The following is a 26,680-nucleotide window of genomic DNA, read 5'->3' on the forward strand; positions in this document are numbered from 1 at the left end:
AATAAGGCCTTTTATGGGGCTTCTCCTAAAATATTATTTATTAGCTCTGCACTTTCACGCTCCACCCCTACTTTTCTTGTAAGAAAGCTGGGAGCTGCTCTCCTGGTGAACTCGAAGCTGTCATCCCTAAAATAATGGGAAACGGATCAGCAGGTGCACTCAAGATCTTTGAGTGTTATTTTAAGTGTTAAATAAATGCCTTTAGTCTCTCTGTTGCCTTGTGATTTATTTCCCCGTTTTCTTTTGCTTTGAAGGAGAAGTTTTAAAGTATCACGTTATTTCTGGCGGCTTTGCGCCGCCGGGGCTGGGTGCCGGGGGGCGGCCCGAGGCCGGTGCGGGGCCGGGGCTCCCCGGGGACTACAGCTCCCGGCGCGCTGCGCGGCGGGCGGGGACTACGAGTCCCGTGGTGCCGCGGGCCCGGCTCCATCCGGGTCCCGGCCACTGCTGTCGGCGGCTCGTCGCCATTACGGGGCAGCGGCGGCCGAGCCGGGGCCGGGGCGGCGCCGAGGAGCCGGTGGGTGCCTGGGGGGCGCCGACCACTCGGGCGGCAGGCAGCGCCGGGCCCCGCGGGGCTCCCTCAGCAGCTCCCTCCCTCCTCGCCCGGAGCCCCGCAGGCCCGGCCCGGCCTCCCGCGGCCTTCCCCCCGTTCGAGCTGAGCAGCGAGAAGATGTCGCCATGAAGGAGGCCGAGTCCGCGCTGCGCCGCCCCCGCCGGTCGCCCCCGCGGGCCATGAGCCTGGGCCCCCGCCGGCTCCGCCAGCGCCCGTCCTGCCCCCCCGCCCAGGGCCGCCGCTCGCCCGCCGGGGCGCCCGTTGATGCTGCAGAGCCCGCCCGGCCCGACCCCCGCCTCAGCCTCCGCCATGGACAAGAGCAGCCCCTGCGGCTCCGGTGCGCCCGGCTCCTCGGCCGGCGGCAAAGGGCAGCAGCCGCGGTCCGCCTCGGCCGGGCCCGCCGCGGGGGAGTCTAAGCCCAAAGGCGGTAAGAGCCGGGGTGTGAGGGGGGTCCTGCCCGGGGGGGGTTCGGGCCGTTGGCGGTGGCCCCTCGGCGGGAGGAGCGGGGTAACGTGGGGCCGGGCAGTGCCGGGGCTGGGTTTGCCGTGAAGGTGAACCGCTCCTGGCCGGGCTGTTTGTCTCTCGGCTGAGTTTAATGGGTTTGGTTGCAGGTCACGGCTTGTTCGTGCTTTCTTTTTCCTTCCTCTTCCGGCTTTGTTCCCTGTTGGGCGAGCTGTGGCTCCTGCTCCCTTCTTCCTTTAAGGATTAACGCTCTGTCTCTGTTAGCATCGGAATAATCAGCTTGAGAGCTAAAGCTTTGGCTTTATAGTAAGAATATATGTTTGCCAGGGCCTGTTAAGAGAACCCTTAACTTTATTCTGTACTCGAGGGTGCTTTTGTGTCTTGCCGGAGGAGGTCTGGTGTGGATAGACAGCGTTCCCCTTACCGGCTGTCTGCCAGTGACCTGCTTCGGAGGAGCCCGGAGTTAGTTACACATTGTTTGCTCCTCTGGCATTTAAACCAAAGTGTTATGTCTGTCATTGCAAACAGCTGGTTTTGCTGACATAGCAGTTCGTGAGGAGCCATTATGGTTCCTGTCATCTGTCTATTCAAGGTAAGACCTGAGTTGCCTCCAGTTCTCTAAAGCTCTTTGGGAGCAGAGTGCTCCTGGCAACCTTGCATTTTATTTACTTATTTTTTTTAAAACCTAGAAATGGGGCAGTAGTGGTTAAAATTAGTGTTTTTAGTCCCAGAAGGACGTGCGAGAGTGTCAACAGGTTGCTACAACACCACCGCTGTGCTAATTTCCTTCCTCCTCGGTGGTTTGTTTCAACTGTATTACTTCAGGTTTCTGAGAAAGCAGCAGTGTATTCCAGAGGGTTTACAAAATGAGTATCTGGAGGAAATGCACTGGGATCCCGGGTAACCAAGTGTTACCTGCTCTTCGCCTCTATTTGCTGATCTTCCGCAGGGCAGACTGAAGTGAGTGATGCGGGGGTTGGCTCACCCGCCGCTCCCCAGGTTGTGGTGTAACTGTGCGATTATAGTTAAGTTTTAACTTCAGATTCAAACAAATGAAAGTCTTTTTGGGAAGAACTTTTCAGGCAGTTGTTTGTGGAAGAACTCCTAACTGATTTGTAAAGTTTTTTGCATCAGCAACAGGATTTGATGCGAGGGTCTTATTATCCCTAGTTACTGTGGTTATTTTTCAGTCTCTTATTTAATTTTTTCCCTTCTAATGAACGAACCAATGGAAACAAGGGATGTCACGTGTTAGGTATGCAACAGTTTTAGAACCAGATCTTTGGCTTCTGATGGAATAAACAAACTTCTCCGCATGTATTGCAAGAGGCAGTGTGAAAGGCCAGCAGACACGAGGTTTTCCTGTTGTCGAGAACTGGTTTCTGTCTTAGCAGGAGGTACCTTATCGCTACAGCTTCTTGTTTTAGTGTTGTGTGGTGCTGTAGGGGGGATTGGTCACGGAATATAAACACCTTTCAGTAAGGAGTCAAGATGGCCTGTCCTGTGGCTGGCATGCCTTTAAGTAGAAGAAACAGTGTCTGTAGTGAGGAAGGAAATAAAAGGCCTGTCCTTCCAACCCTGAATAAAAGCGTTAAGTGTTTTTTGTGGAATGCCACTTTTTACAGGTTTGAAACAATGTCACTAGTAGCAGAGGAGCAGTGAGGAGAGAAATCCTGATGTACCATACTCTTCTGCTCCGATACAATAGACTAACTTTTAATTAAAAAACAAACCCAGCCTTTTTGAAGACCTCTTTTTTTAACAAAACAGAAGAAAGTTTGTCCTGACATAATTCTGCTTCTAAAATGCCTGTTTCTTAACTACAGTGGAGGGCAAAGGGATATGGAATGAGTTGCTTCATCAAAGAGGCCTGGCAAAATTAGAACCTCTTCTCGTAGGAGCAGATGTGTATTTGAGAACATCTTAAATGGAGGATACTGAAAATTAAAATGAGAAGATACCCTTGGTCAGATTACGGCAAACAACCACAGGACGAGCATACAGCATGTAGCTCTGTTAAATCGTGGCAGTGTTTTGGTAGCTGTTGCGCGCAAGACACTGGCATGTCACCATACGGGATTTTTTTCTTGATTTCCTTATCATTCTGCATGTGGCTGATGTGGTCCACCCAATTTCTGTCCTGTTTTAGGAAAGATATAGGAGGTATTCTGAAAATCTTGTGTCTCCTTTGAAATGGAGAGTATTCTTGATGGACCACAGGCCCTCCTCGAAATGTTGCATAGTTGGCTTTTGCACTGATGGTCACTGCATTTGAGTCTAGTCAAGCTCTTGCCATTTAGGTGCTTTTCAGAGTTACGTGCTGTGATCAAGTCCAACGGAAGAAATGAAGAAGTGGATGTTTGTAAAGCCTTGCAGTAGCTTCTCCTTCCGTTTCTCTTGCAGCGCAGCTTTCTGAAATGGGCTAAACAGGATACTGTAAGCTCTTGTGGAAGTTGGATTCCAGCTATATTTCAGACTTGGCGTTAGAAACTAAATTAAACCTGGAAGTTTCCAACAGAAGAGTTTCTTTGGGTTATATTAGTGTATCAAGAGGAGTCACATCCCATTAGGATGGAGCAAAGTAGCTAAGGGAAAATAGGCTTGTTGGGCTTCTCTGCAATCCTCGGGACCTGATGGACAGCATTAATTCTCGCAAACTGGGCCTTATTATTCCGGTGAGAGCATGCTTAGCTGGGGTGTGTGACTGCTCGGTCACCTCTTGCTCACTGGGATGTTTGCCTTAGCAGCAGCCAATAGCTTCAGTGTGTTTTCCTGAAATCACCCTGGGGCTTAGTGTGATCCACCACCCAAACCCCTTATGCAATACAGTTGGCTTCAACACAGCTCAGCTGAAAAGAAGAGGCAAACAAAGGTGGAAGGAAACTGCAGTCCTCACCCCAGTAGCAAACCACTGCAGCTCCAGGACCAAAGTGGTCACTTAGAGCTGCTCTTAGTCCTGTGAACTTCATCTCCTCTTTCTGGGTCTTTGGAGATAGAGGTCCTCTAACAGAACGTGGCACGTGGCATCCAGCAGGAGAAACCACAGATGTCAGGGCTTCCTTCAGAATGCAAGAACAGCTTTGTTGCTAGTTTTATAAAATTATATAGGTGGTATTTTTTTATAAGTCTGCGTTCTTTTTGAGCATGGATGGGTAGATATATTTATTATAGGTTAGATCCTGTGAGAGCGGCAAAAGGACTCACTGAGGACCTGAGTGAAGAGTAAGTACCTCACCAGTGCTGTTGATCATTCCTAATTTGCCAAGAAAAGAAGGAAAAGAGAAGCTCACAAATCCAAACCTGTGCTACTTAAAACTGGGATCTGACAAGAGAGGGCGGCGGTGAGAATCTTCCACTTTTCTCCCTGCAGGAGTGCAGACAGCCCTGTCCTGCCCTGCCTTTCCTGGGAACGCAAGGAGGGGATGATACAAAGCAGAAAGGTCCCTGACACATGGCATGCTGGAAAGGTTGGAAGGAACGGCATTGCTTAGATTCGTGGCGAGGGAAAAGCGTTCCAGTTTACAAATGCATACTCCAGACTCTTCGATGTCTGTTGACTGGCTTCATTGCTGCTCTGATGGGCCAGAATCCTCATGAGGCTAATTATTCTAGGAGGAGAAACGCGAGGTTTGAAGCATTGTTAGACCGTCATGTAAGGTCCTTCCTATAAAAAAGGCGCAGGCGGAGAGGACTTTCCTATAGAACGTGAGAGTCGTCATAGTGACTCCCAAAGGCTCTTGGAGTTGGTCGGAAAGGACCTGTAGTATGACAGGAATGTGTATAAACCAGTTGACTGACAAATTCGATGGTGACTAACTTGATTAAAACTCTTAAGTGGTAGGAAATTCTTCTGTCGACTGCAGGTACAAGCTGTTCCTGGGCCTTGTAAAGATCCACTTTAGGCTGAACTCCGCTTCAGAAGCGTTCACTGAAATTGCAGATTTAAGAGGGTGGTTGAGCTCTAAACTGACAAGCTCTGCTCCTGAATAACTGAAGCAGTAGTCAAAACCTCTTCAAAATGCCTTAATTTTTTACCAGAGACTCAGGGGTGTTGATTTTAGCCTCTTCCCTACAGACACTCTCAGAAAAGGTCTATCTAAATAATCATTCAGCCAGACCTGGTCACACCCTCGATGCTTGGCAGCTCCTGGTGTGTTTTTTTCCTGATAACGCTCAACCCATGTCTTCAGCCTGACGTGCGCTATAGCACTGCAAACTGTGCAAGCGTGTGTTTGAGTTACACGTCTGTGGTTCCAACGGAGTTGGTTTAATTCTGAATTAGAGGATCAGCCTTTTGAATAGCAGAGTAAATGACCGGTTCTGACAATGAAGTTTGTCTGCAAAATGCCTCTGTCACATCATGTGAAAGTAATGATAGCGTCTTTTTACGTCTATAGCTGTCGTTGTGGGCAAAGGCTGAAGTCTGCCATGTGCAAGAAACAGCAGACCACCACAAAACTCCATCAAATCAGTTTTATTGCTTAATTTTAAGAATAAGTCGGATTTTCAGTAACATACAATAACACACAGACTTTCCAGTCCACTGCCCCTCTTATTTTTTGGGGGTGCAAGTGGGAGAGAAAACTAGAAATAACAGAAAAGTGAGACTTTGTGTGAATGATCCCATTCCAGCTGTTTCAAATGCTCGGGTAGATTGGAATCGGTGCTGGGGAAGGGGAAAACTGGAGGCACAGGTAATGAAAACTGCCCATGTGAGTAACGTGATCCTGAATCACAGTGGTGTGTTTGCCTGCCATGTAAGATTTATATTAAGGGGTGGGGAGGACTACAAAGTGTGAAAAGGCAAACTAGGAGGCTTTTATAAACTGGATCTAGATATTGTGTGAGGCATTGCTGTTTGCGCAACACTTACTGAGTATCCAGAGTGGCTTTGGGGCTGGATGGTGTGGATAGACGTCTCGCTGGGCCTGTGGAGTTTTGCTTCCAAGCTTATCAACATACCTCTTCTACAAATAAAACTGAGGGCAGTTGGTGGAAAAGCTAGGTTAAGTGACAGGTAAGCAGTCTGTTGCATCCTTGGGGCAACTCCGGTCTTGCGTTAAGATTATTAGAAATACCTTCATAGTATTAATTTTCTGTTCTAGCAGTCTAATGAAGCAGCTGTTTAGAAACCCCTTTCAGGAGTCTGACTGATTTTTCTGCTCTTGTGAGCTTTATTCCTGCAGTATTTTGCCTTGTGCTTCTCTGCTGTGCCCTGCGTTAGGGTCAGTGGTGCGCTCGGCTTGCTTTTTGGGCAAACAGGTCTTGTTGCATGGGCTGGTGGACTTAGTACTTAGATATCAGGTATGTGTCCTGCAAGGCCAAAGCATTGGGTTCGTGCTTCAAGATCGATTAGCATTTGTTTGCCTCATGAAATAAAAGGGTATTTTTAAAACAGAATTAGGTCTGTTGGAGTCTTTTGAAGTGCAGGGGCCAGAACGGAGTGAAAAGAGGGAATGGGGGTCTTGCAAAGTGGGAGACTTCAAGACACATGCAGGCAGCAGCATATTTATATAAGGGAACGACATATGAGAAATTGTGTGTTTTCAGAAAATGGAATGAAAAAATGAACTAGTTGTTGTCAATTTTTGTAATGGGGCATGAAGATGTGGTGTTGGTGTTTATCACTTAATGTACCAGGCAACACGCTAATGTCTGGTGACGGCAGTTCCAAATCCAGATAAAGAAAATTCAGCCACTCTAATAAAATATAAAGCCCAGCAAATGCATCCTTCTTTTATGCTCTTTGACTGGTTCTTTGGGCAATGGTAGGAATGAACTGGTTTCGGTTGCTGGGGGGGGTTTGATGTCCTGATAAACACCAGCCTTTTAACCAGGGCCCAAGGCAGTGAACGAGGGGGGCACGTCTCTGAGGCGAAGCTGTCTGAGGAGCAGTACATGTGGACAACTCTGAGGCTGCTGATCTGATTATTGTTTCTTTTTTTTTTTTTTTTTTTGTCTTTCAGATGGAAAGAATGCGAGTGGATCCAAACAGCGTTATAATCGTAAAAGAGAAACTTCATATTCAAAAAATGAGAACTTTTCCAGTCAGTCCCGTCGCTCCAATTCACAGAAAAGCAAAGCTTTTAACAAGATGCCCCCTCAAAGGGGAGGTAGCGGCGGAAGTGGCAAACTTTTTAGCTCTTGTAATGGTGGAAGACGAGATGAGGTGAGAATTGTAATGCCATGCCTCCAAGGCCTTCTTTCTTGGGACGAGAGGATCGCTCTGACCCGCCTAGATAGGTCTTCTGTGTCCAGCTCCTGGGCTGGGAAGGGACAGAGCGATAAGAGGTGCTAACATCGTTGAGATGCCAGAGTGAGCGTGAGCAGAACAACTTGGCAACAACAGAAGAGGAGTGCTCTCTGCTCTCAGAGGCTTGCAATAAAAAAATACCATCTGAGGAATGGGTACCTAGACAGGCCGTGTCCATATCTCATGAAACAGAGGTCCTTCATGAAAATATCTAGTGATACAATGTCCAGCTTTTAAGTCTGAGGTGATTGTGTCTAACCGCTTCAGTGTACAAATTGCGTGTGCGAGTGGTATTGGGAAAGTAATTGTATTAGCCTCGATGACATCAAGATGGAGTGAAACCAGAGGCTTTTATGCTGATGTGGGTCTAAATGCTGTAGGCTATTGGTGGGTTTTCATTGATACTCTGATTTTTCAGTTTTAGTGGATGAGCAGCGCTGCTCACCTAAATTGCTGACTGTCAGAACTCCCCTGCTGTCTCTGTTGAATTTTCCCTCTTTGCTTCATTATATGAAAACTAACCAAAACAAGTACAACCTGTGCAAATAGTGGTCAGACTTGTCTTACTGGCTGTCTAAAAAAATATTTTCAGGATTCGAACAATTTTCTTCTGTTACTAACTTGGACTAAAGGTTTTGCCAGCTTTTATTTGTCCTTGTGACGGCTGTTTTTATGCTCTCCTCCTTTTGATCAGTGTGGGGGTAAGACCACTCAGTTCCAACTTTCATGTTCTCATGCACTTCTAACGCTGCACTACTTGATTTGCAGAACTGGAATGGGCGAAGGTGAGTGAGTGGATGCTGCATATTCCGTACGTAATTGCTAATGGGGCCTGGGTATCAACTTGTACTGATGTTTTTGCAGTAAATTCTAGCAAGTTCTAACAAATGCTGTTGTCTCTTAGGTAGCAGAGGCTCAGCGGGCAGAGTTCAGCCCTGCCCAATTCTCTGGTCCCAAGAAGATTAATCTGAACCACTTACTGAACTTCACTTTTGAACCCCGTGGCCAAGCAGGCCATTTTGATGGGAATGGACATGGCAACTGGGGGAAAAGGAACAAGTGGGGACATAAGCCTTTCAACAAGGAGCTCTTCCTACAGGCCAAGTGAGTGGAAGACTGGCAGGGCTCTTCTACAGAGACACTGAGCTGTAAGGGATGATCAGACAGGGAATTGTGTTTGACCTTGGCTACTTGTATTGACTTTTCCAGGGTGAAGTTACCTCTCCGTAGTGTTTTTAGTGGTAAAGACTACACTTGAAAGACAAAAATCTTATCAGGTTGTGGTCTTTACCTATTTACAAGGGATCTGATGGAGTGAGTCCTTTAGATACAAACCAATTAGTCTTCTGTAATTTTCTAGCATCGCCTGTGGAATATGACAATCCATTTGGGAAGTCCTGTGCAGTTCCCTTATGGGATATGCATTGTTTTTTCCAAAAAATAATATCTTGAGATGGTAGGGGTAGCAATTGCTGTATGAAAGCTAATCTGAATTTACAAGTCCCAGAAGCAATTACTTATACGGGTCTTAATTCTTAAACTGCTGATTATTTCACAGGCCCCTAGGTATGTAGTGTAACCCAAATGATCAGTATAGTAATCCAGCAGCAGAATTGCTTTTGACTGGAAATAATGGTCGCTTTCACGGGAATTTGAAATGTGTTCAGGACTTCCTGTGTCTGATCACGTTAAAGATAACAAAACCTATTTCCAGCATTGATGCTGCAGATTTTTCCCTATTGTTTTGTGTCTTATTGTAGTGAAGTCTATTTGTGGGAACCCCAGTAGTTCTAGTTTTTGTGAGCATATTTTTTCCACTTGTGGATTCCCTGTTTTTTAATAGATCCCTGATGGACCTGGCTGTTTCTTAGATGTTTCTGGGAAACCAGTCTGCCTGTCTCATTCTGTACTTAGTGTGTGATGTTGTGTCTAACTGAAATTGCACACACCTGTATTCTGGAAATCTGGTTCTGAATTGAACTCTTTTGGGTTTTGTTGGTAGAAGTTACTGACTGCGTCCAGCAGTTTTCTGCTGGACAAAGAAGAAGCTCAGAGAATCCTATAGGATAGTTCTCAAAGAATATTTAGAAACAACTGAGTGGATCATCTGTCTCTTTGCCTTTCCCCAGCTGCCAGTTTGTTGTCTCTGAAGAACAGGACTACACAGTCCACTTTGCTGATCCAGATACCTTGGTCAACTGGGACTTTGTGGAGCAAGTGGTCAGTTGTGATGGGCTAGATTTTTTTTTTCCTCTTCTTATTAAGAAGCTCAACCTGTCTTTAACTGCCTCTTTATCTCTGTGCTGTTACGTAAAACTCAGCTGTTTTTGAGTTGAGGCCTCTTCTGTCACTCCCACAATACTGGGAAAGATCTGTCATGGAATATATTATGAAATACTTTCATGACAGGAAAAGAGAAGTGCTAAAATCTATTAGGAGAATTAGCAGCTTCTTCTTGCTTTCGCAGATGGGAGCTCATCAAAAATAGTATCTGACATTCTGTAGACAGAGTCCTTGTGATCGAGATATTAACAGAAAACTTGGGCATGAGTCCATGGAAGAGGACTAGAGTGTAGAATTTTGAAGAATTATTCTGTGCATAGGTGGCCCATCTTGCCTAGCAACAAAATGGAAAATCTCTTGAGAATTGTGGTCAGAACTTTGGGTTGCCTCAAGTAGAAACTTATTAGCTGCCAAGACTAGTCTTGGTGCATGGTGTAGCTGGAGAGGAGGTAGGCTTACTGTTACCTGGTGCTACATGAGAGATGAAAAATCTAGGTGCTTGCTTGGCAGTTACGTCTCTGCAACATATAGATGCTAGTAAAGTGTCTGACTAAACTAGCATGTTCATGGAAATAGGTAAGTCCAGTCTCGCAGCTAAACAGGGCTGCACAGATCTGCTTGTGTAAGTGAGGCGACAGGGCTCATTTGCTGTCTTCTCAGTGTCTCAATCCGGATGATGAAGATGCTGCTGACTCTTACAGATGGTGAATACATGAGAAGAAACATGAGAAGTCACTTTTTTAATGTCATTAGAGTAGAAATACCAGATGGGTGGCTTTGATGGTTATTCCTTGTGCATTCTGAAGGTGATACTTAGTTCACAGTGTACTTAATTTATTGGTAAATAAGCAGAGCCTAAAGAGCTGGAAGATTAGTATGTTAGAGTAGATCTTACAGGTGGCTTATTTTGTAGCACAGGGACTGATTTCCAAGTCTAAAACTTGTACTGTTCTTCTCATGTGCCATTTCAGCGAATTTGTAGCCATGAAGTGCCCTCTTGCCCCATATGTCTGTACCCACCAACCGCAGCAAAGATCACCCGCTGTGGGCATATCTTTTGTTGGGCATGTATCCTTCACTATCTCTCCTTGAGTGAAAAGACCTGGAGTAAATGTCCTATTTGTTACGGCTCTGTTCACAAGAAGGATCTCAAGAGGTGAGGCTTTATATTTATTAAATGATGCATCTTTTTGAAATGTCATTTTTACCCTACTAACCTCCCCCTTACGTTGCAGTGTTGTTGCCATGGAAACACGTCAATATGCAATTGGTGATACCATTACAATGCAACTTATGAGAAGAGAGAAAGGTGTTCTGATAGCACTGCCCAAATCTCAGTGGATGAATGTGGTGCAGCCTGTTTACATCAGAGGTGAGTCTGTCTGAGTCCTGGTGGTTGGCATCCTGCTCCTAACTGTGACTAGGACTCGTGTAGAGAGGATTTACCATGGCAATGCCCTGCTGTCACCTTAAAATAGACCAGACTACAAAACATGGGGTTTAGCAGCTGAAAACCTTAATGACCACATATTAATAATAAGCTTTCTACTCACGCTTTGTTTTTTATAAGGCTTTAACTTGTGTGGTTTCCTTTCAAGTTACTGCGCTGCAGCTCTTGCCTTCTCAGCCGTTGGTGTTAGTTTGATGCGTGTTGTGTATCGTAGAGTCATTGGTGTGACTCTTGCTGCTTTTGTTGTCTCTTCAGTGTCCTTAGCTTTTTTCCCTCCTGGCTCCTCATTGTACAGCTCAGCAAAAATAACTGTCTCTGTCTAAACTATTTCAAGGATGTGATCTTCCACATGGTTTTCATCATCATCTTCACTTACCAACTAAAATCTGAGAATGATATGGGAAAATAATCAAAATTATTGCAAACCTATTCCAAACATCTGTTGCCTGACTTCTTTGGTTTTCTCCAGTCAAGTAATGTGACTAACACATCGTCATCTTATCTGTTAGTATCACAAAAATTTTGTGACTAAAGAAATAATTTTACTTAACATTGCTGGTTTGTGGGCTGTCTTGGCTCACTTCATTTTGCAGTCACACTTGTGAAAGGCTGCGTGCATTTAAGCTCTCTGTAAAAAGTCAAGTCTCCTAATGCATGACGGGTATCCAGCAGGCAGGGCGTGTGCTTACATGTTCCTCAGTATTTGAAAGTAATAAATCCTTTCATAAAATAAACAAAAGAATGAATATGGGATTTGAGATCATTCTAAACCCAGGAAATTCGGCATTAACTTGGTGTTCTGTAGACAAGGTTGGACCCTTGGGGAGCAGCGAGTATAGGGACTGTGCTAGTAGGTGAGGCTATGGTTGCTCTAAGCTTTAAAGTTAAGATAAACTCTCCAGTAACAAAGAAGACTACCTTTTGCTAAACTTGCAATTCTGTAGTTTACCATTTCTGCTGTGCTTCTTGTAAAGAAAAAAACCTCATAATAATATTTTGTATGAATTTTGAGTACTTATGGGTTTATGAACTAGCTTGAGCCAAAACAGCGGTCACTTTTGCAGAGCTTTCCAGTTGCAGTATTTTTGAGGATATAGAGAAGAGGAAGAAGCTGCAGACTGCATTGTTTCAGGAAGTTTTGACCACCCAAGGCTTCTCAAAGGTGGTGCTTCCACAGCATAGAAGTTTGACTTGATTTTCTTTTGATTTGTAGTAACTGAGTGGTGAAGTGACAGGTTGAAAGTGGCAGATAAACAGCTGCGTGGGGGAGGTGTGTGTAGCAGAGCAGGTGTGTGGCACCAGCTTGTGTCATCAATGATATAATGGTAATACGCGCAGTCTGTATCAAACTCTTGCTAAGCATTGTCTGCCCTGGGGTGGATTAACTCACAAAAGGGAGCAGTAACAAAATTTCAGAAGAAACATCGGTCTCTACATGCAGATATTAATGATTTGGTGCTCCTTCTGTTCAGATGACCAGCATAGTCAGTATTCAAAGCTGCTTCTGGCATCCAGGGAGCAGGTATTGCAGCTGGTGATTCTGGAGGAGAAAGCGGCATTACTAAAACAGTATGAGGAAGAAAAACACACCCCAGAGGCTTGCTTTATTGAGGCGGCTATCCAGGAACTGAAGGTGAGAACCTCTTTGGAGTAATTTTACTTTTAAGAATATGCGGAGTGCTGAGCATCTATGTTCTGCTGATAAGTGGTTGTGTGTGATTGTTCTGGTCTCCACGATGTACATACTAGCGAGGTTTGCTGCTAGAATAGCATTATAAATCTCGGAGGAGACTATCGCCTTTGGACCCCAGGTATCTGGCATGATGTTCAAAATAACCAAACAGAATGATATTTACTGAATGGTGTTCCTTCCATAAACGTAAAGGAGTTCTGCTTTCAAAGGAGGATGTGTTTCCCTTTCAGATCCAGCAATTTCTGGGATAACTTCTATCGGGCAGACATGAGCGAACCTGTAGAATACTCCTTTTCAAAGCATTTGGGCATCCTACAATGGGTGTGCTTTCTAGTAACAAGAAGGAGAGGACCTCTCTTCAAAGGTCACTCTTTGTCACAGATGATTTATAGATCTATGAAAACCTGAAGTACAGAACAAGGCTAAAAATAACCATGGTGATAGTCTCGTGGCTTAAATAGGGAATCAAAACTTGTTCTCTTTGGATAACCTGTAGGAGCGAGAAACAGCACTCTCTGCTGACCAGGATAAAAACAATGGCATTGCTGGAATTGGTGCAGCTATGGAAGAATTGGTCCTAGAAAGCTCCAAGGCAGTGGAGCCTGCAGTTTCCCAAGAGAAAAAGGTGGGTGGCAATTCTGCTCTGGCAGATCTTGGTAATGCTTAATTCTGCCACTTTACACTGCAGTGTATGGTGAACTGGTGCCAAAGATTTTTGCAGAGATGATAATCTTTGAAAGGCGATGATGTGGTACTAACTGTATGCTCTCTGCTGTGGTAGTGTGGTGTGGAATATCTCTCTGCATTTGATGAGGAGCTTGTGGAGCCTTGCTCTGAACTGGCAAGTTCCTTTTCGCCTCCTGTGGAAGCAGAAGAGGCAGCGCTGGATGAAGAGGAGGTACCTGAGGTGGACACTGTAGGGGAACCTGATACGAACACTACAGAAGAACCAAATCCAGCAGAAACAAGCTACCAAGAATCTAAAGATACGATTAGCAGTGGACATCTTAGCAACTCTCCTTTTTACTATTTCTATCAAGGTCAGTGCAATGAAATCCTGGAATCATAGGGGCAGAGATGCCACCTTTGGGGATCCTCTTGAGGAAGATGTCAGTTCATTAGGTGCAGCTAAGCCCTGTGAAATAAAAGTCCCACAGAAACTCAGAAAGGAGCTTTAATTTTATTACTGGTGAATGCACTGAGGTGGGGAGAAGGGTACTGAAAATTAACAGGCAAAGAACAAGTGATGATATCTTATCTTATAGCGGAGGACGGACAGTGTATGTATCTTCACCCTGTGAATGTTCGATGTCTTGTTCGTGAATACGGCAGCCTGGAGAAGAGTCCAGAGAAGATAACTGCAGCTGTAGTGGAGATAACTGGCTACTCAATGACAGAGGTAGTTATTTTATCTTCTTAGTAATTACAGGCCCTTGTTTTAGCAGATTCATCGTTGTAGCTGACAGATGAGACTTGTTTCTCTTCAGCAATAAGAAATAATAACTATGAATGGGTAGGCATGCTAATCTGTGAAGGGCATCTCTGTAAAGTGCAGTACCTTATGTTGCCTTTGATAAGTAGACTGCAGTCTAGCTTTTTTCTAGAAGGTAGGAGATTTTAGGAGTAAGAGAATTGCAAGCTTAAGATTGGTTTGTTGTTAAAGCTGTCTTAAAAAATGTAAATTCTTTTCTCATATAAGACAGTAGCTTGAACTAGGCAGATTATCATGTTTCTCAACCTGAAGAAGTGTTCTGCCTCTGTCTTGAACAAACAGTTGGTTCTAAGCATCGAGAGTAGAGGTGGGATGTTACGAAAATAAAGAGGATGGAAAGAAAACTTCAGCATTTGAGATACAGGGAGTGAAAGTGCTTAAGACGCTGAAGTTCTGGAAGAAGGGATGGGTCTTGGATTCCTTTACTTCAGATAAAGACAACTGTAACAATTGGCATGTGCAGTAACAACTATATATAATTCTTAATTCATCTTCAAGAAATTAAGTGCTCAAGTAAGAATGCATGCGGAGGTAGTAGGGAATTGTCTTCAAGTTTTTCGGCTCTGCAAGGAAAATAGAAAACTTGGCTTGTCTCAGTCTAGCAAAGTGGTGCAAAGTCTAGCAAATCAGGATATAAGACATTGGTCCAAATAATTTAAGTGTAAAAGGCAAATTTGATACAGTGCAAAAATAATTGCATTGTAAGACTGGTGTAGAATTTTATTCCAGTGAATATGAGTGAGAAGGGAGGAATAACAAGAAAATCAGTAAGCAAGCTGGAGTAACTGCATCCAAATCTGATTATGATGTAGAGCATTTGGTTCTGACCCAGGGCATCCTTCATGTGTTTGTAGTTTATAAAGTGATTATTGTGTCACTGCTGCTATTTTTTTTTCCATTTGATTTGATGAATGGTGGGCGTTCTAGGTCCATGAGCTATTCATCACTATGGCAGCCTCTAGACCTTGTGATCATACATCTACTCTTTTTTTTAAATCAGGATATAAGACAGCGTCATCGCTACCTCTGTCACTTGCCCCTCACCTGTGAGTTCAGCATTTGTGAACTGGCTCTGAAGCCACCAATCATCTCTAAGGAGACTTTAGAGTTGTTTTCAGGTTGGTACTACCTTTCTCATAGGCTTTGTCATGTATCTGTGAGGGTGAAGGGGAAGGCGTTCTTATCCCTTAATGGCAGAAAAAAAGAACATTCATAGCATCTTTACTCCTCTTGCACCAACTGTCTGATACTAGACAGAACAACCCCAGTTCGCTGTTTTATAGACAACAGTTATACAAAGAATAAAAAAGCCTGACTGCTTGTAAGAGCATATGTTGTTTGTAAGCATGTTTTGTTACTAACGTGTTATAACTGAATACGTTGTTCTCAAAGCTGGAGAAAACATTGCCAAAATATTGTGTTTTTCGATATCCAATGCTATGCGTTGCTCCTAGATGACCTTGAAAAGAGGAAACGTCTACGGCAGAAGAAAGCTCGTGATGAACGACGACGTGAACGCAGAATTGAGATAGAAGAAAACAAGAAACAGGGCAAATGTAAGTAGTGACTGAGCCTAACTGGTGGATTTCCAGTCATCTTTAGTTGCTGAGCTGATTTCTTGAGCTATAGGATGAACTCTTAAGGCCTTTAGTTTGTAGTGCGTACTTAGAACAAGATTACAAGATACTAGAAACATCATCTGTAGAGCAAAAAATATAAGCTGTTTTAGCCAGGGTGTTAAATGATGTTATGCAATTTCTGCATACCTGCCCGTTATGGGAGAGACAGAGGGCATTTGTGGGCACAGCTGTCTCCATGGTGTATGTAGCTCTAAGGATTCTTGGTTTCTGTTTTTATAGTAATTATGATATTGAGTGAAAAGTGAAAAAGAAAAAAACCGCCTAGGAACTGCTTCCATCCAGCAGCAGGGCTTGTACTGGTCTCTAAAATAGAGGGTGGAAAGAAAATTGAGTTGGCACCTCCTAGATTCCTGAAACAACTTGCATGTTGACAGTTCTCCCCCACATTGTGTAGTGCTTTAATTTAAAACCTCTTTCTAGATCCAGAGGTCCATATTGCTTTAGAGAATCTGCAGCAGTTCCCTGCTTTTACCTCTTGCCCCGGAGAAACTACCAGCACTGATCATCAGAGCTTCTGTCTGTCTCCTCTTGGCAGAAGCCCTGTGTTTCAGACAGGTGAGCATCTGGAAAAACACATCACATATAGTTCTTGATCATTCTTTTGGGATCTACTGCTCAGGTCATCACGCTAAACTTCCTTAATACTGATCAAAGACTGCGTCTTTCCTAGGTTGCCTGTGAGATCATACACAAAAGGCTGACATGGCTAAGAAACATTCTGGTCCTTTGTCTGCTTTTTACTACCTCTGCTTCAGTGACACTATGAGATCTGCACTGTAGTTGCTCCAACTTTTAAATCTTTGCTGAGGCAGACGAAAAGAAAGGAAAAAAAAAAAATTCCCCAAAAGTGGAAGAAAAGTGTGTATGCCAGAAAAACACTACTGGCATTTTTTCTTTCTACCCTCTCAGTTTACCCTACCACGTTATACTAAAATAAAATGTAGTTGATGAGCACTCAGTTAGGTTGTTGTCCAGTGATGTGTTACTAAATGTTTTATCTTGCAGTTCATAAAAAAACCCCCATTAAATAGAAACTATTCTTGAATGTTTTTTGGAAAAAAAACGCAACAACCCAACCCCAAACAAGCCCCCCCCAGCCCAAAACAAAAAACGTACACAACAGCCTAAAATAAGGAAACAGCTCCCCCCAAAAAAACAGCCCAAACTTAAATCTTCCTTGAACAAAAAGATTGAGGAAATTTGAGAGGTCCCACTGTGTGACTAATGGATGGAACTGATGAGATAAAAATGGTTAATTACATAAGATAACAAAACTTCATTTCTGTTTCATCCTGATAAGCAGCATAATGAGTGCCTTTGCCAAATGCAACTGGCTTTAATTATCTGCTGCTTTCTCTGTAGAGTCTATTCCAACTCCACTGTCACCTGCTGCCAGCCAGGTCAGCCCGTTGCTCTGTGGGAGTTTAGAAGAAGAGTCTCCCTTCCCTTCCTTTGCCCAGGTAAGCCATGTAGCAGAGTAAATCTGGTCAGAATTGCTTGTTGTCTTAGTTAGGGATTAGTCTGAGAACTTTTTCCCCCAACAGAATTGGGGGGGGGGGGGGATTTTGCTTCCCCCACAGAAACAACGTGGGATAAATCTTATGGAGACAACATAGCGTTGGATTGCTTCAAGGGGTTCCTAGATTTTCTTGCAACTTAAGGGATATGCAGGATTGTTCTAGTACATGGGATTTAATCGTATCTTACAACTTTTTTGATAGATGTTGAGAGTTGGAAAGGCAAAACCAGAAACATGGCCCAAACCTGCTCCAAAGACAAGGGGTAAGAAAATTTGGTATTACTACTTTCAGGTTTCCTGTAATTTCACAAGAAACACCTGGAGTGTGGAGGAGCATATGCACTGTGAAAGTTTTATACAGCCTTCTGCCTGTTTCCTTCTTTCAGATGAGAACACTCTGGCACTCCCTGTGCCAGCGGACAGTGATGGAGAAAGTGACAGCTCTGACCGTATACCTGTGCCCAGCTTCCAGAATTCCTTCAGCCAAGCCATTGAGGCAGCCCTCCTGAAACTGGACAAACCGTCCACAGCTGATCATTTATCAGGTAAAAGGTGCGGGGGGAAGGCATACAAAATTTCTGAAGAGAAAAAAACTGAGAATTTCCCCTTCTTCCTCTGGGAGAAGTGAGAGCAGCAATTTTGGGGACCAAATATTGGCCACAGAACAGTTCTGAAAATTGTCAGGTTGTGGTTTCTGAACAGCTTGACTAGGGCTTCTCTTAGCTTAAAGCAGCTCTCTTAGTGGGAGCTGAGATCTCCAACTAGCAAAGAATCCTGTTAGGACAAAGATGGCTTTTGACAATCAAGTTTGCCATGTCTCTACTGAAACTGAATTTAAGCTTTATCTCAAGGAAGTTCAGGTTACGTACTTTTAAAATAAAAATACCTGCTGAACTACCACTTAAGTTTGACCAAAATTTCAAGGTAACTGCTAGCTGAGATTTCAAATTAGGGACTCTGAAACAAACAGAGATGAACTTAAACCTCTAAGCCTGGTGCTGGCTGATAAAAACTCATTTATAATGCTCAGTTGTGATGTTTAGCTTTGGCTTCTGTTTGGAGACTGCACTGAATGATGGAGAATTGGACGGGAGGGCCTGGGAGTTTCAGAGAAATTGTTGTGGTTTTCGGGCATGGATGAAAGCGATACCTGTCTGAAAGGCAAACTGGTGCACATTTGCAGTCCTAAGATCTTCTGTTGCAATAGCATTAGGTGTGTTTTAGGTGTGATGGAGTGTCACTTAGTTTGTCTGCAGTAATTTTTTTGTTAAATTTAAGCTCCCTCCTGCTTAGTGGGTTGATAAGAAGTATCACGGGCCTGTAGAAGTCATTTCTGTGTGACATTCCTGTTCCATGAGAAGAATGACAGTATCATTTTAATCCTTCACAGAGGAAAAGGGAGGCAAGAAAAGAAAGAAACAGAAGCAGAAGCTACTGTTCAGCACCTCTGTTGTTCACACAAAGTGATTCTGCTATTCAAGAGAAGTTTCCTCTCCTGGTTTTCTTTTCATTTTGCTTTGTTTTGCTGCTATAGTTTAAGTATTTAAGTTTAAAGAGACTAAACTTGTGTTTCCAGGGCTTCTAGGGAGTTCAGGAGGAAACCATGACAGTATATGTTGAAGGAAGGTGTTTTGATTCCCACTGCCTAATTAGTTTATACTGAAACAAAGTTTTGAAAGAAACAACCCAGAGACAAATGAGCCAAGGCTTCTAGTTTAGGCCAAGTCGGTTCTTTACAGCTTTGTGGCACTGCCAGAATACTGCAATATCACCTAAGTGAAGAGGCAGAGAGCCTTTATTTCCCTAGAAGTATTCATGGGCAGAAATCTATCTGACTATGACAGTAGTGCTGTTCCAGTAAAGCCATCAAACTGCTCACTTGAGAAGCTGGTTTCCACTGCACTGGAAACAGGCAAAAAAGCTTCCTGGCTTTAGAGTGTTAGCTGCTATATCTGTTCTTTTTCTAAAGAGCAAGAATTCCTCCTGTTCTCCTGTCTTGGAAAGATTTAAAGCTGAGGTGAGTGTGAAGCAGAACTTGGCTACTTGGTTTTGAAGTGACTCTTGATGAATTTGTGTATTTTAAAACGCGTACTGGCACTAGTGGTAGAAGGAACCTCCTGGCTTCTCTCAGTTGTTCAACTGTTTTAATGTGGGTGAGTGAGGCTGCTAATTTTTTTTTTTTTTTTTGCCAACCATGGGCTACACATTCTTTGTAACCTGATCATCTAGAATAAACACTCCACCCTAGGGCTCTTGGTAGCTACCTGAATGATGTTTTTGACACTGGCTGCTCTTGAATTGGAAGAACAACTGATAGCTGGAGTCTGTAGATAACTTTTATCCCCCAGCAAAAAGCTGGGGTCTCTTGTACTGGGATAAGGGCCTGTATCCGCTTAGTTCTGGGATGTAAGTCGGCCTGCACTAAGCACCTCAGGCTATAAACGTGCCTCTTCTCGACCCCTCCCCGCTCTTTCTTTGGGTGGTCTCATTCTGCAGTGCTTGTGGTTTGATTTGAGCTAATGAGTTAAGTGGTGTGGATTTTGTTGAATAAAATGAACTGTAGGTGTAATGTACCAGTCAAGGCCAACAGTTGCAATAAATCATATGCACGCACACTTCCAGTACTGCACACTTCCTGAGCTGTAACTGAACTGCCATGTCCATGTGGAGCACAACACCGTTTAGTTGCACAGGTTCAAATCTTACCTTCCTCCTGACAGATTTCATGCCAGGGAGCTGGTATAAAGCACCCCCTAATTTACAGTGCAAGACTGACAGGTCTCTTCTGTTATCTTCAGCCCCACTTACACCAGGGGTCTGACTGTGTTTGCCCTGGCTTTAGAAAGCTCATGTGCTCTCTCCCTCTGACGCTGTGGCCGGGCTGAGCAAGGAAGCCATGTGTTTGAGACTCGCAGAGTCAGGTATTCTAACACCACTGGTAAAGTCATTGGCTCTGTCCCTACGTAAAAAGTTTATGTCAATGCATTGATGTCTGATTTAAAAGCAGTAGGCTCTATATTATGCAGGTGCTTCCTCGAGGCATTAGGCATGTGCACATGGGAAGCCAGTACCAAAGAGTGTACTTCACAAAGCTGTGTGCAGCTGTAAACCAGAAAGAAGGCGGAGAGGAAGGAGGTAAAGAATACTTCCAACTGCTACAGGAGGATAGAGGAAACACTTGCAAAACATTCTTTGAAAGCAGCTTGACTTCACGCGTGGTCACAATTAATTACACTTGATGGAAAGACAGTACAGCTTGTCAAGAGAGGGCAAAGAAACTAAGACAAAGATGCCTGAAAGTGGTAATGCATCTTCTTGTTAATGCTTTACATGCACAGTGGAAAATTATCAATGAGGGTAGAGAAAGCAACTACGATTCAAGTATGCAGTTAACTGCATTCACAGTACTATTGCTTCCTATTTGTAACAGTCATTTTAAGCCATGGAACAGGAGTAACTGCTTAGTGTCTAACCAGTATCTGTTGTGTTCTATTATCTCTACACATTTATAGTCAACTTTTCTTTGCATTGGGAAGAGAGGCAGAATAGCTGGAGCTGGTGTAACTCACCTCCACATCTCACAGACATTAGAACAAGGGAAGTGATGGTGGCAAGGAGTGTCCCTTCGGCAGGGGCAGTCTCCACAGGACAGCATCTTCAAGTTGTATCTTGTTTTCCTATGGATTCAAGAGATAATACCAGCAATGCTACTTTCCTGTAACTGATTGGTGTAAACTTAATAAATATCTAAGCAGTACTTGTACCTATGAGTTTTATAACGGGTCAGATGGAGTTGAGCCTTACAGCTCTACCTTGCATTCCATGTAATCTCTGCTCCTGTGTACACAAACGGTACTTTTGTGACTCAAAACAATGGATAGCCCTATGGATAACAGGTGTGCTTGAAGACAAGGTAAAAAAAACAGGAAGATGTTAATACTTTTTCTGTACTGAAGGAGAATAACTACATTCCTTGTCCATGCCGACTGCCTAACGCTCACTTCTACCTCAGCATGAAGATCACATTGAGCTGCTGCACTCCTTAGGAGTGCAGGTGGTCTTGACTCCTGGAGTGAAACAGGCAAGTAACCTACTTCAGTAAAACCATGTAATTTTTTTAAAAAACAATTTATTCAAGAATACTTGGAATAGGGAAGTGAAGTCTAAATATAAACAAATGCTTTTTCTCTCCCCTACTTTGCTCAACATTGAAGAGCACTGGTAACATCTTGAGTACACAAGTACAGGACAGAGGTGAACAGTAATTAGTAACGTTCAGTCTGTCTCTATGCCATCATCATCATCTTCATCTCCACTTTGAGGCTGCTCTTCTGTAAGGGAACAGCTCAACAAGGACTTCTGTATACACCGTCTTTCCTCTGCAATAAAGAGAGCAACAGAGGGTCATTACTTGATCTTTTCACATATGCTGGAATATCCTTAACTTCTAAAGGAACATTTCTCAGTTCAAGAATTCAGAAGTAGCCCAGCACATCCTACAAACCCCCCAGGAATTAAGGCCATGTTTAAGAAAATGGCTGGAGGAACTCACCTTCATTTGTACAGTTCTGCAACAACATCAGCAGCTGTCTTCTGTTATACTGAATTAGAAATTTCTGACATGTTCTTATAGTACCTGTAGGAGTCACAAGAACAATATGTAACAGCCTACAAAACCAAGTGTTTCAGAGCTGCTAATATATTTTCTAATGATCATTGCATCAAGTAATAAGTGCCCTAGGCACCAACTTTATTAATACAAGTGCTAAGAAGGGGCTGTAGACTTTATTTCTGCACTGTTGTGGTTAAGTGGTGGAACACTAATTTCTGACATGTACGTATTATTTACCCCAGGTGATTAATTTTCAGGATCTAGGCGATACTATACTTCAAAAATATATTTTGAAAAGAAAACAGTGTAATACAGTATTTACTGCTCTGATTTTCTGTAATGAAGATTCCAGCAGAACTAACGAGGGTTTCAACAAAGAGCTGCCGGTGCCTGTGTCTTATTTAGATCCGCTGGAAGGAGCTAAGTTAGCGGCCTGCAGGCTGTGTCTATCGCACCCACAGCAGTATCATGGGGTTCGTCCATTTTAGCGGGACGGGAAGGTTCGATTGAGCCCCGCGGCCGCCGGGCACCGGCTGACCTCCGACGTGCAGGGTGCGGAGAGCGCAAGGGTAGCGCTGGTTACGGCTCTCCAGCTGCCGGACGAAGGGGAGCGCGGAGCAGAGCAGCCTGTAGAAGTCCTTGCGGCACCGGAGGAGCACGGTCCCGGTGTAGGCGTTCAGGTATTTCACTGCGGGGACACACACGCATACGCACGCACCGGTCAGCCCGGAAGAGCCCCCTCACACCCCCACACCCCCCGGGGCGGCGCGTCCTGCCGGCACCTGTGAAGGAGATGGAGCAGCAGGCCAGGCCGTAGTCCCCGTGCACCCGCCCGATGGCGTCCCTGACGGCGAGGCCCACCGCGCGGTCCTCGATGCACTGCCGGCACCGTGGATCCTCCGATACTACCTCGCACAGCACGTACCTGCGGGACACCGCAAACTTCAGCGGACCGGGACCAGCACGACCCCGCACCCGGCCCGCGGCGGCGCCTCCCGCCTCACCTGTTCTTGAAGCGAACCATGGCGGCGGCCGTGCTCGATCCGGACGGACGCTGCTGCTAGCCAATGGGCGAGGCGCGTCCGCGCACCGCAGCCAATCGCCGTCGCACAGGGGCGGGGACAGAGGAAGGGCTTCCCGGCCCCAACCGGCAGCATGGTCCCACCTCCCTCCCTCGGCCGGCAGCGGGCCGTGCGCATGCGCGCTCCTCCCCCGCCTTCCCGCCGCCGTCCAGCATCCTCCGCGCGGGGGCGCGCGCGGCGCGTCGCTGAGGGGGCGGCTGAGGCGCCGGGTTTGCCGCAGGTGAATTCATTTCTTTTTTAGCCGTTTTCGCTGGTGCTGTTTCGATCCGCCTCGGCTGAGGTGACCCCAGCCCCCTCCGTTTACAGCTCAGTCGGTTTAGATGGAGGCAGGATGTCCCGCCCTCACAGCCCTGCTCCGTCTGATCGGAGGCGCGGGAAGGCCCCGGGGAGGAGGATGAGGACAGTCGCCCCCTAAGGCTGTGGCAAGCGGTGGGGCCGCCATCTGCCCTGAGGGCATTAGCGGAGCGCCCAGTGCCGCCCCTGTGCTCCTGGGAGGGCTCTTTGCCTGCACCGCCTCACAAAACTTTACTCCAGTGTCTATAGCTCCTCAGGCTCGGGTATGAGGTGTTTTGGGGTATGTACTAACTGTCTGATGAATGAAAACAGCTGAGAAAATTGCAGAACAGAGCTACTTCTCATAAGTATTTCTGTAGTGGTTTTCAAAGCTCTTATCTCTGATGGGTTATCCGAGGCAGCAATGAGTGCTCTTCTGGTACCAGAAGAAAGTGGGGAGGGGGGGTAAGGGAAAAGACATGAGGTAGGCACCTGAATGTGAGGTGGGAGTAACAGCCAGTTAGGGCAGCGTATAATTCACCGGAGAAGCACTTTTCACTGAGGTCCCTGGAGCCAAATCGCACAGTAGAGCTAAGGCGCTATAAATTAAGTGGGAACTCATTGCTAATTCAGAGTGGAAATGTTATAGATTGAGGCCCAATAATTGACAGGAACCAGTCCAATTAATCAAATTAGTTTATTAAGCAAGCGGCAACAAGCAAAACAGCGCTGGGCGGCCGGGGAGTCTTTGCTCCGCCAACGGCGCACACCCCTTCCCGAAAGTAGTTGATTATATATACTCTTCTGGTTCCCGTATATGTGTCAATCCTGGTATATTCCGTGTCTGAGCGACGTGTTGCTAGGGGGTCGGTCTTGTCCCGCCTCCTGATGGTCGTGAGGCTGAAGGCTCCTCATCTTTATCAGTGTCCTTGGGGAGACTCTTTTCAGCTTAACTCACAACTTAGCTCTTCCCTTTGAAGTGTTAAAACACACCAGATGCCTGTAATTTAGGCCTTGAGGTGTCAAAGTGCCCCAGACAGCACACCGGATGCCTGTGATTTAGGCCTTGAGGTATCAAAGTGCACCAGATAACACGCTGGATGCCTGCGATTTAAGTATGTGAAGAGTCGAAACAGTGTAAGTTTTCACCAGCCTTTAAGAAAGCCTGATTTTGTTAACAAACATGATTCTATCTATTACAGAAACATCTTCTTTAATGAACTTACTTCTAGACAAAGAAAACAATGATAAACCCAGTGGAAATCCTGTCCTGGCTGATAAACTTCTGCCCTCTGAAAGAGATGCCTGTTCTGTTGCTCTCTCCCTTTCTCTATTAACTCTTCTCTCCTTTGCCTATGATCACATTTTTGAGTCATGTTTTTCTGAGAACTGAAGAATATGAGTTGCCTGGGGAGAAAAAAGCACGTAGTCTAGTATGGACTTGCCAAGAGACCTTTTGTTTTGGACCATGATCAAAGGGGCTGCGAGAAGTTTGTCGGCTTCTGAAGCTGATGCAGATAGAAGTGTTTTCTCAGTCAGAGAGACTGCATTGCATTGATCTTTGCTGTATTGCTTTGTGTTTTAATATCCAAACTGGGATCTGTCATCTGTTCCACTCGTCAATACAGTGAGCTCCTAGGTGATAAGCTATTCTCACATTTTTGAGCAATATTGACCATGTTTCCATGTGTTTTCTTTGTGGAGTGAGGTCCTGGCTCATCCTGCCTTCTGATGGACTCGAATTATCCTGTGCTGCTCGGGTTGCTTTCACTCACGCCTTGCCTTGTTTCCTTCTGTTTGCAGAGGCACGGCTGGGTCCCTGACAAGCAGGCCATGTGAGTGCACTCTGCCCTGTAATCCAATAGGACATGTGCACTGTGCATGCTACAGGCTGGGCCCTATGTGTAGTGAAGACCTCTGTTTTCGGTCCAGAAGGCTGATTAGGAGAGACACGGTGCAAAGAGAGAGCAGTGTTGTGAGAGAGCCTTGTCCTGCTTCATTTCACGTAGGATATTGCCTTTAATTCCCCGCTGTTGGTTTGGAGGATGCAGAGTGCTCTGAGCCACCACAGATCCCTGTGCAGTGGCTCCCTGTGTTAGTACAAGCTGTGTGAATCCAGTCAGGCGTCATGGTGTGCTGAGCTGACAGCACAGGACTAAAAGGTTACAACATCTTCACATTTGTTTTCCCACCTCCTCACTCCCATCCTCTGCCAGCTTTGCTGTATTGATTCCAGCGTCAGTGATTCAAGAAACTGTCGCAAGTGATGGTGAGTTATACAGTCAAGGTGGGAAAGAACTGTCTCCTAAGAAAAGATCTGAGAGAGAAAAATTCAGAAAATGCTATTTAAATTGAAGAGTGGGTCAAGGGGCCTGCCAAGAGAGAGGATGGATGTCTCTCCTGCAGACTTGGAGGGACAACGTGGCCTCGGGATAGCTTATCAAATAGAAATTACGGAGGAGAGAGTATACGAGGACAGGGGGAAATAATGTGCGCTGTCCATACACGTTAGAGACAATTTGTAAAGCAGTTTGAGAACTTTGCATAGAATATTCTTTATCAGCATAAGTGTTCATCAATGATTGTCCAATGAAGTGGTGATGCTAGGGTGGTGCAGGAGGAATACTGTGGTCTTGTTTTCCCAGCTCTTGTTTGTTACGTGTGGTAGTGTGTATGTGGAGGGGTTATTCCCAATCAGTCCAGGTGTTTATTACCATTTTATTACCATGATTTGACATCTTACTACAGGCTTGAAGATCTAGACCCTCATTTTGGATTTATATGACATTTGTAATCTCAAAATTGCAGGTTAGATCGCATTTGTATTGTACAGAATTAATTGTGCTAATAAGCTGCAATAGACATCGTGATTAACATGTATGTTTTATTGTATGCAGCCAGCTCTTAGAGTTTGTTTGTATTTGCTATAATTAAAATACCAGCAAATGTGTTCACTGAAAAAGCCTATACCAGTTAGTGGGTCCTTGCACTCTTTTTAGGTAGGACGTTTCCATTTTATGGATGAGGAAACTGAGGTACAGGGGGATTAAACAATTTGTTCAGAGTAAATAGCTGTCAGTCTGGAGATAGAGCAAAGACATAATATAAGTAGAGGGAACCAGCATATTAGTGGATATTGTGTTGGACTATAGGTCTTGTATATTGCTCATGCATAAGGTAGCCAAGTAATTACATTCTGGAGTAAAATTAGGATGTGCCGGTACTGCATCCTTGCAATACCACAATTTCATCTTCCCTACGTAGCCAAAAACCATGATTTTTTGCTTCCCTCTGGAAGCACTGAACTGAATTTGCCATCAGGTGTGTTAGCAGAGTTGGGGGTGACAACTACATTTTGTTCCGCTGTATGC

General features: G+C 44.9%; 3 protein-coding genes across 4 annotated transcripts in view; 2 read left to right on the plus strand and 1 right to left on the minus strand.

Moving 5' to 3' along the window:
• The first annotated feature begins 431 nt into the window (after positions 1-431).
• On the plus strand, positions 432-21,105 carry RNF10 (ring finger protein 10). The gene is made up of 18 exons (XM_074606900.1): positions 432-514; positions 760-977; positions 6,979-7,181; positions 8,170-8,369; positions 9,395-9,485; positions 10,520-10,704; positions 10,784-10,920; positions 12,471-12,631; positions 13,188-13,316; positions 13,473-13,731; positions 13,957-14,090; positions 15,184-15,301; positions 15,638-15,739; positions 16,244-16,378; positions 17,186-17,283; positions 17,545-17,605; positions 17,729-17,887; positions 18,733-21,105. Exons 2-18 carry the CDS (start codon positions 815-817, stop codon positions 18,807-18,809), a joined length of 2,412 nt encoding a protein of 803 aa, XP_074463001.1. The 5' UTR covers positions 432-514; positions 760-814; the 3' UTR covers positions 18,810-21,105.
• On the minus strand, positions 21,099-23,072 carry POP5 (POP5 homolog, ribonuclease P/MRP subunit). The gene is made up of 5 exons (XM_074606901.1): positions 22,959-23,072; positions 22,737-22,879; positions 22,493-22,642; positions 21,895-21,978; positions 21,099-21,721 (listed from the first exon to the last, which is right to left on the minus strand). Exons 1-5 carry the CDS (start codon positions 22,976-22,978, stop codon positions 21,618-21,620), a joined length of 501 nt encoding a protein of 166 aa, XP_074463002.1. The 5' UTR covers positions 22,979-23,072; the 3' UTR covers positions 21,099-21,617.
• Positions 23,073-23,201: 129 nt separating this feature from the next.
• Positions 23,202-26,680, plus strand: part of CABP1 (calcium binding protein 1) — a 56,754-nt gene continuing 53,275 nt past the window's right edge. For both annotated transcript variants that reach the window (XM_074606905.1, XM_074606907.1), the window contains exon 1: positions 23,202-23,256. The gene's annotated coding sequence lies outside the window, so the exon portion shown is untranslated. The remainder of the gene's footprint in view (positions 23,257-26,680) is intronic.

Source organism: Larus michahellis, chromosome 13, assembly GCF_964199755.1.
Source record: "Larus michahellis chromosome 13, bLarMic1.1, whole genome shotgun sequence".
Lineage (NCBI taxonomy): Eukaryota > Metazoa > Chordata > Aves > Charadriiformes > Laridae > Larus > Larus michahellis.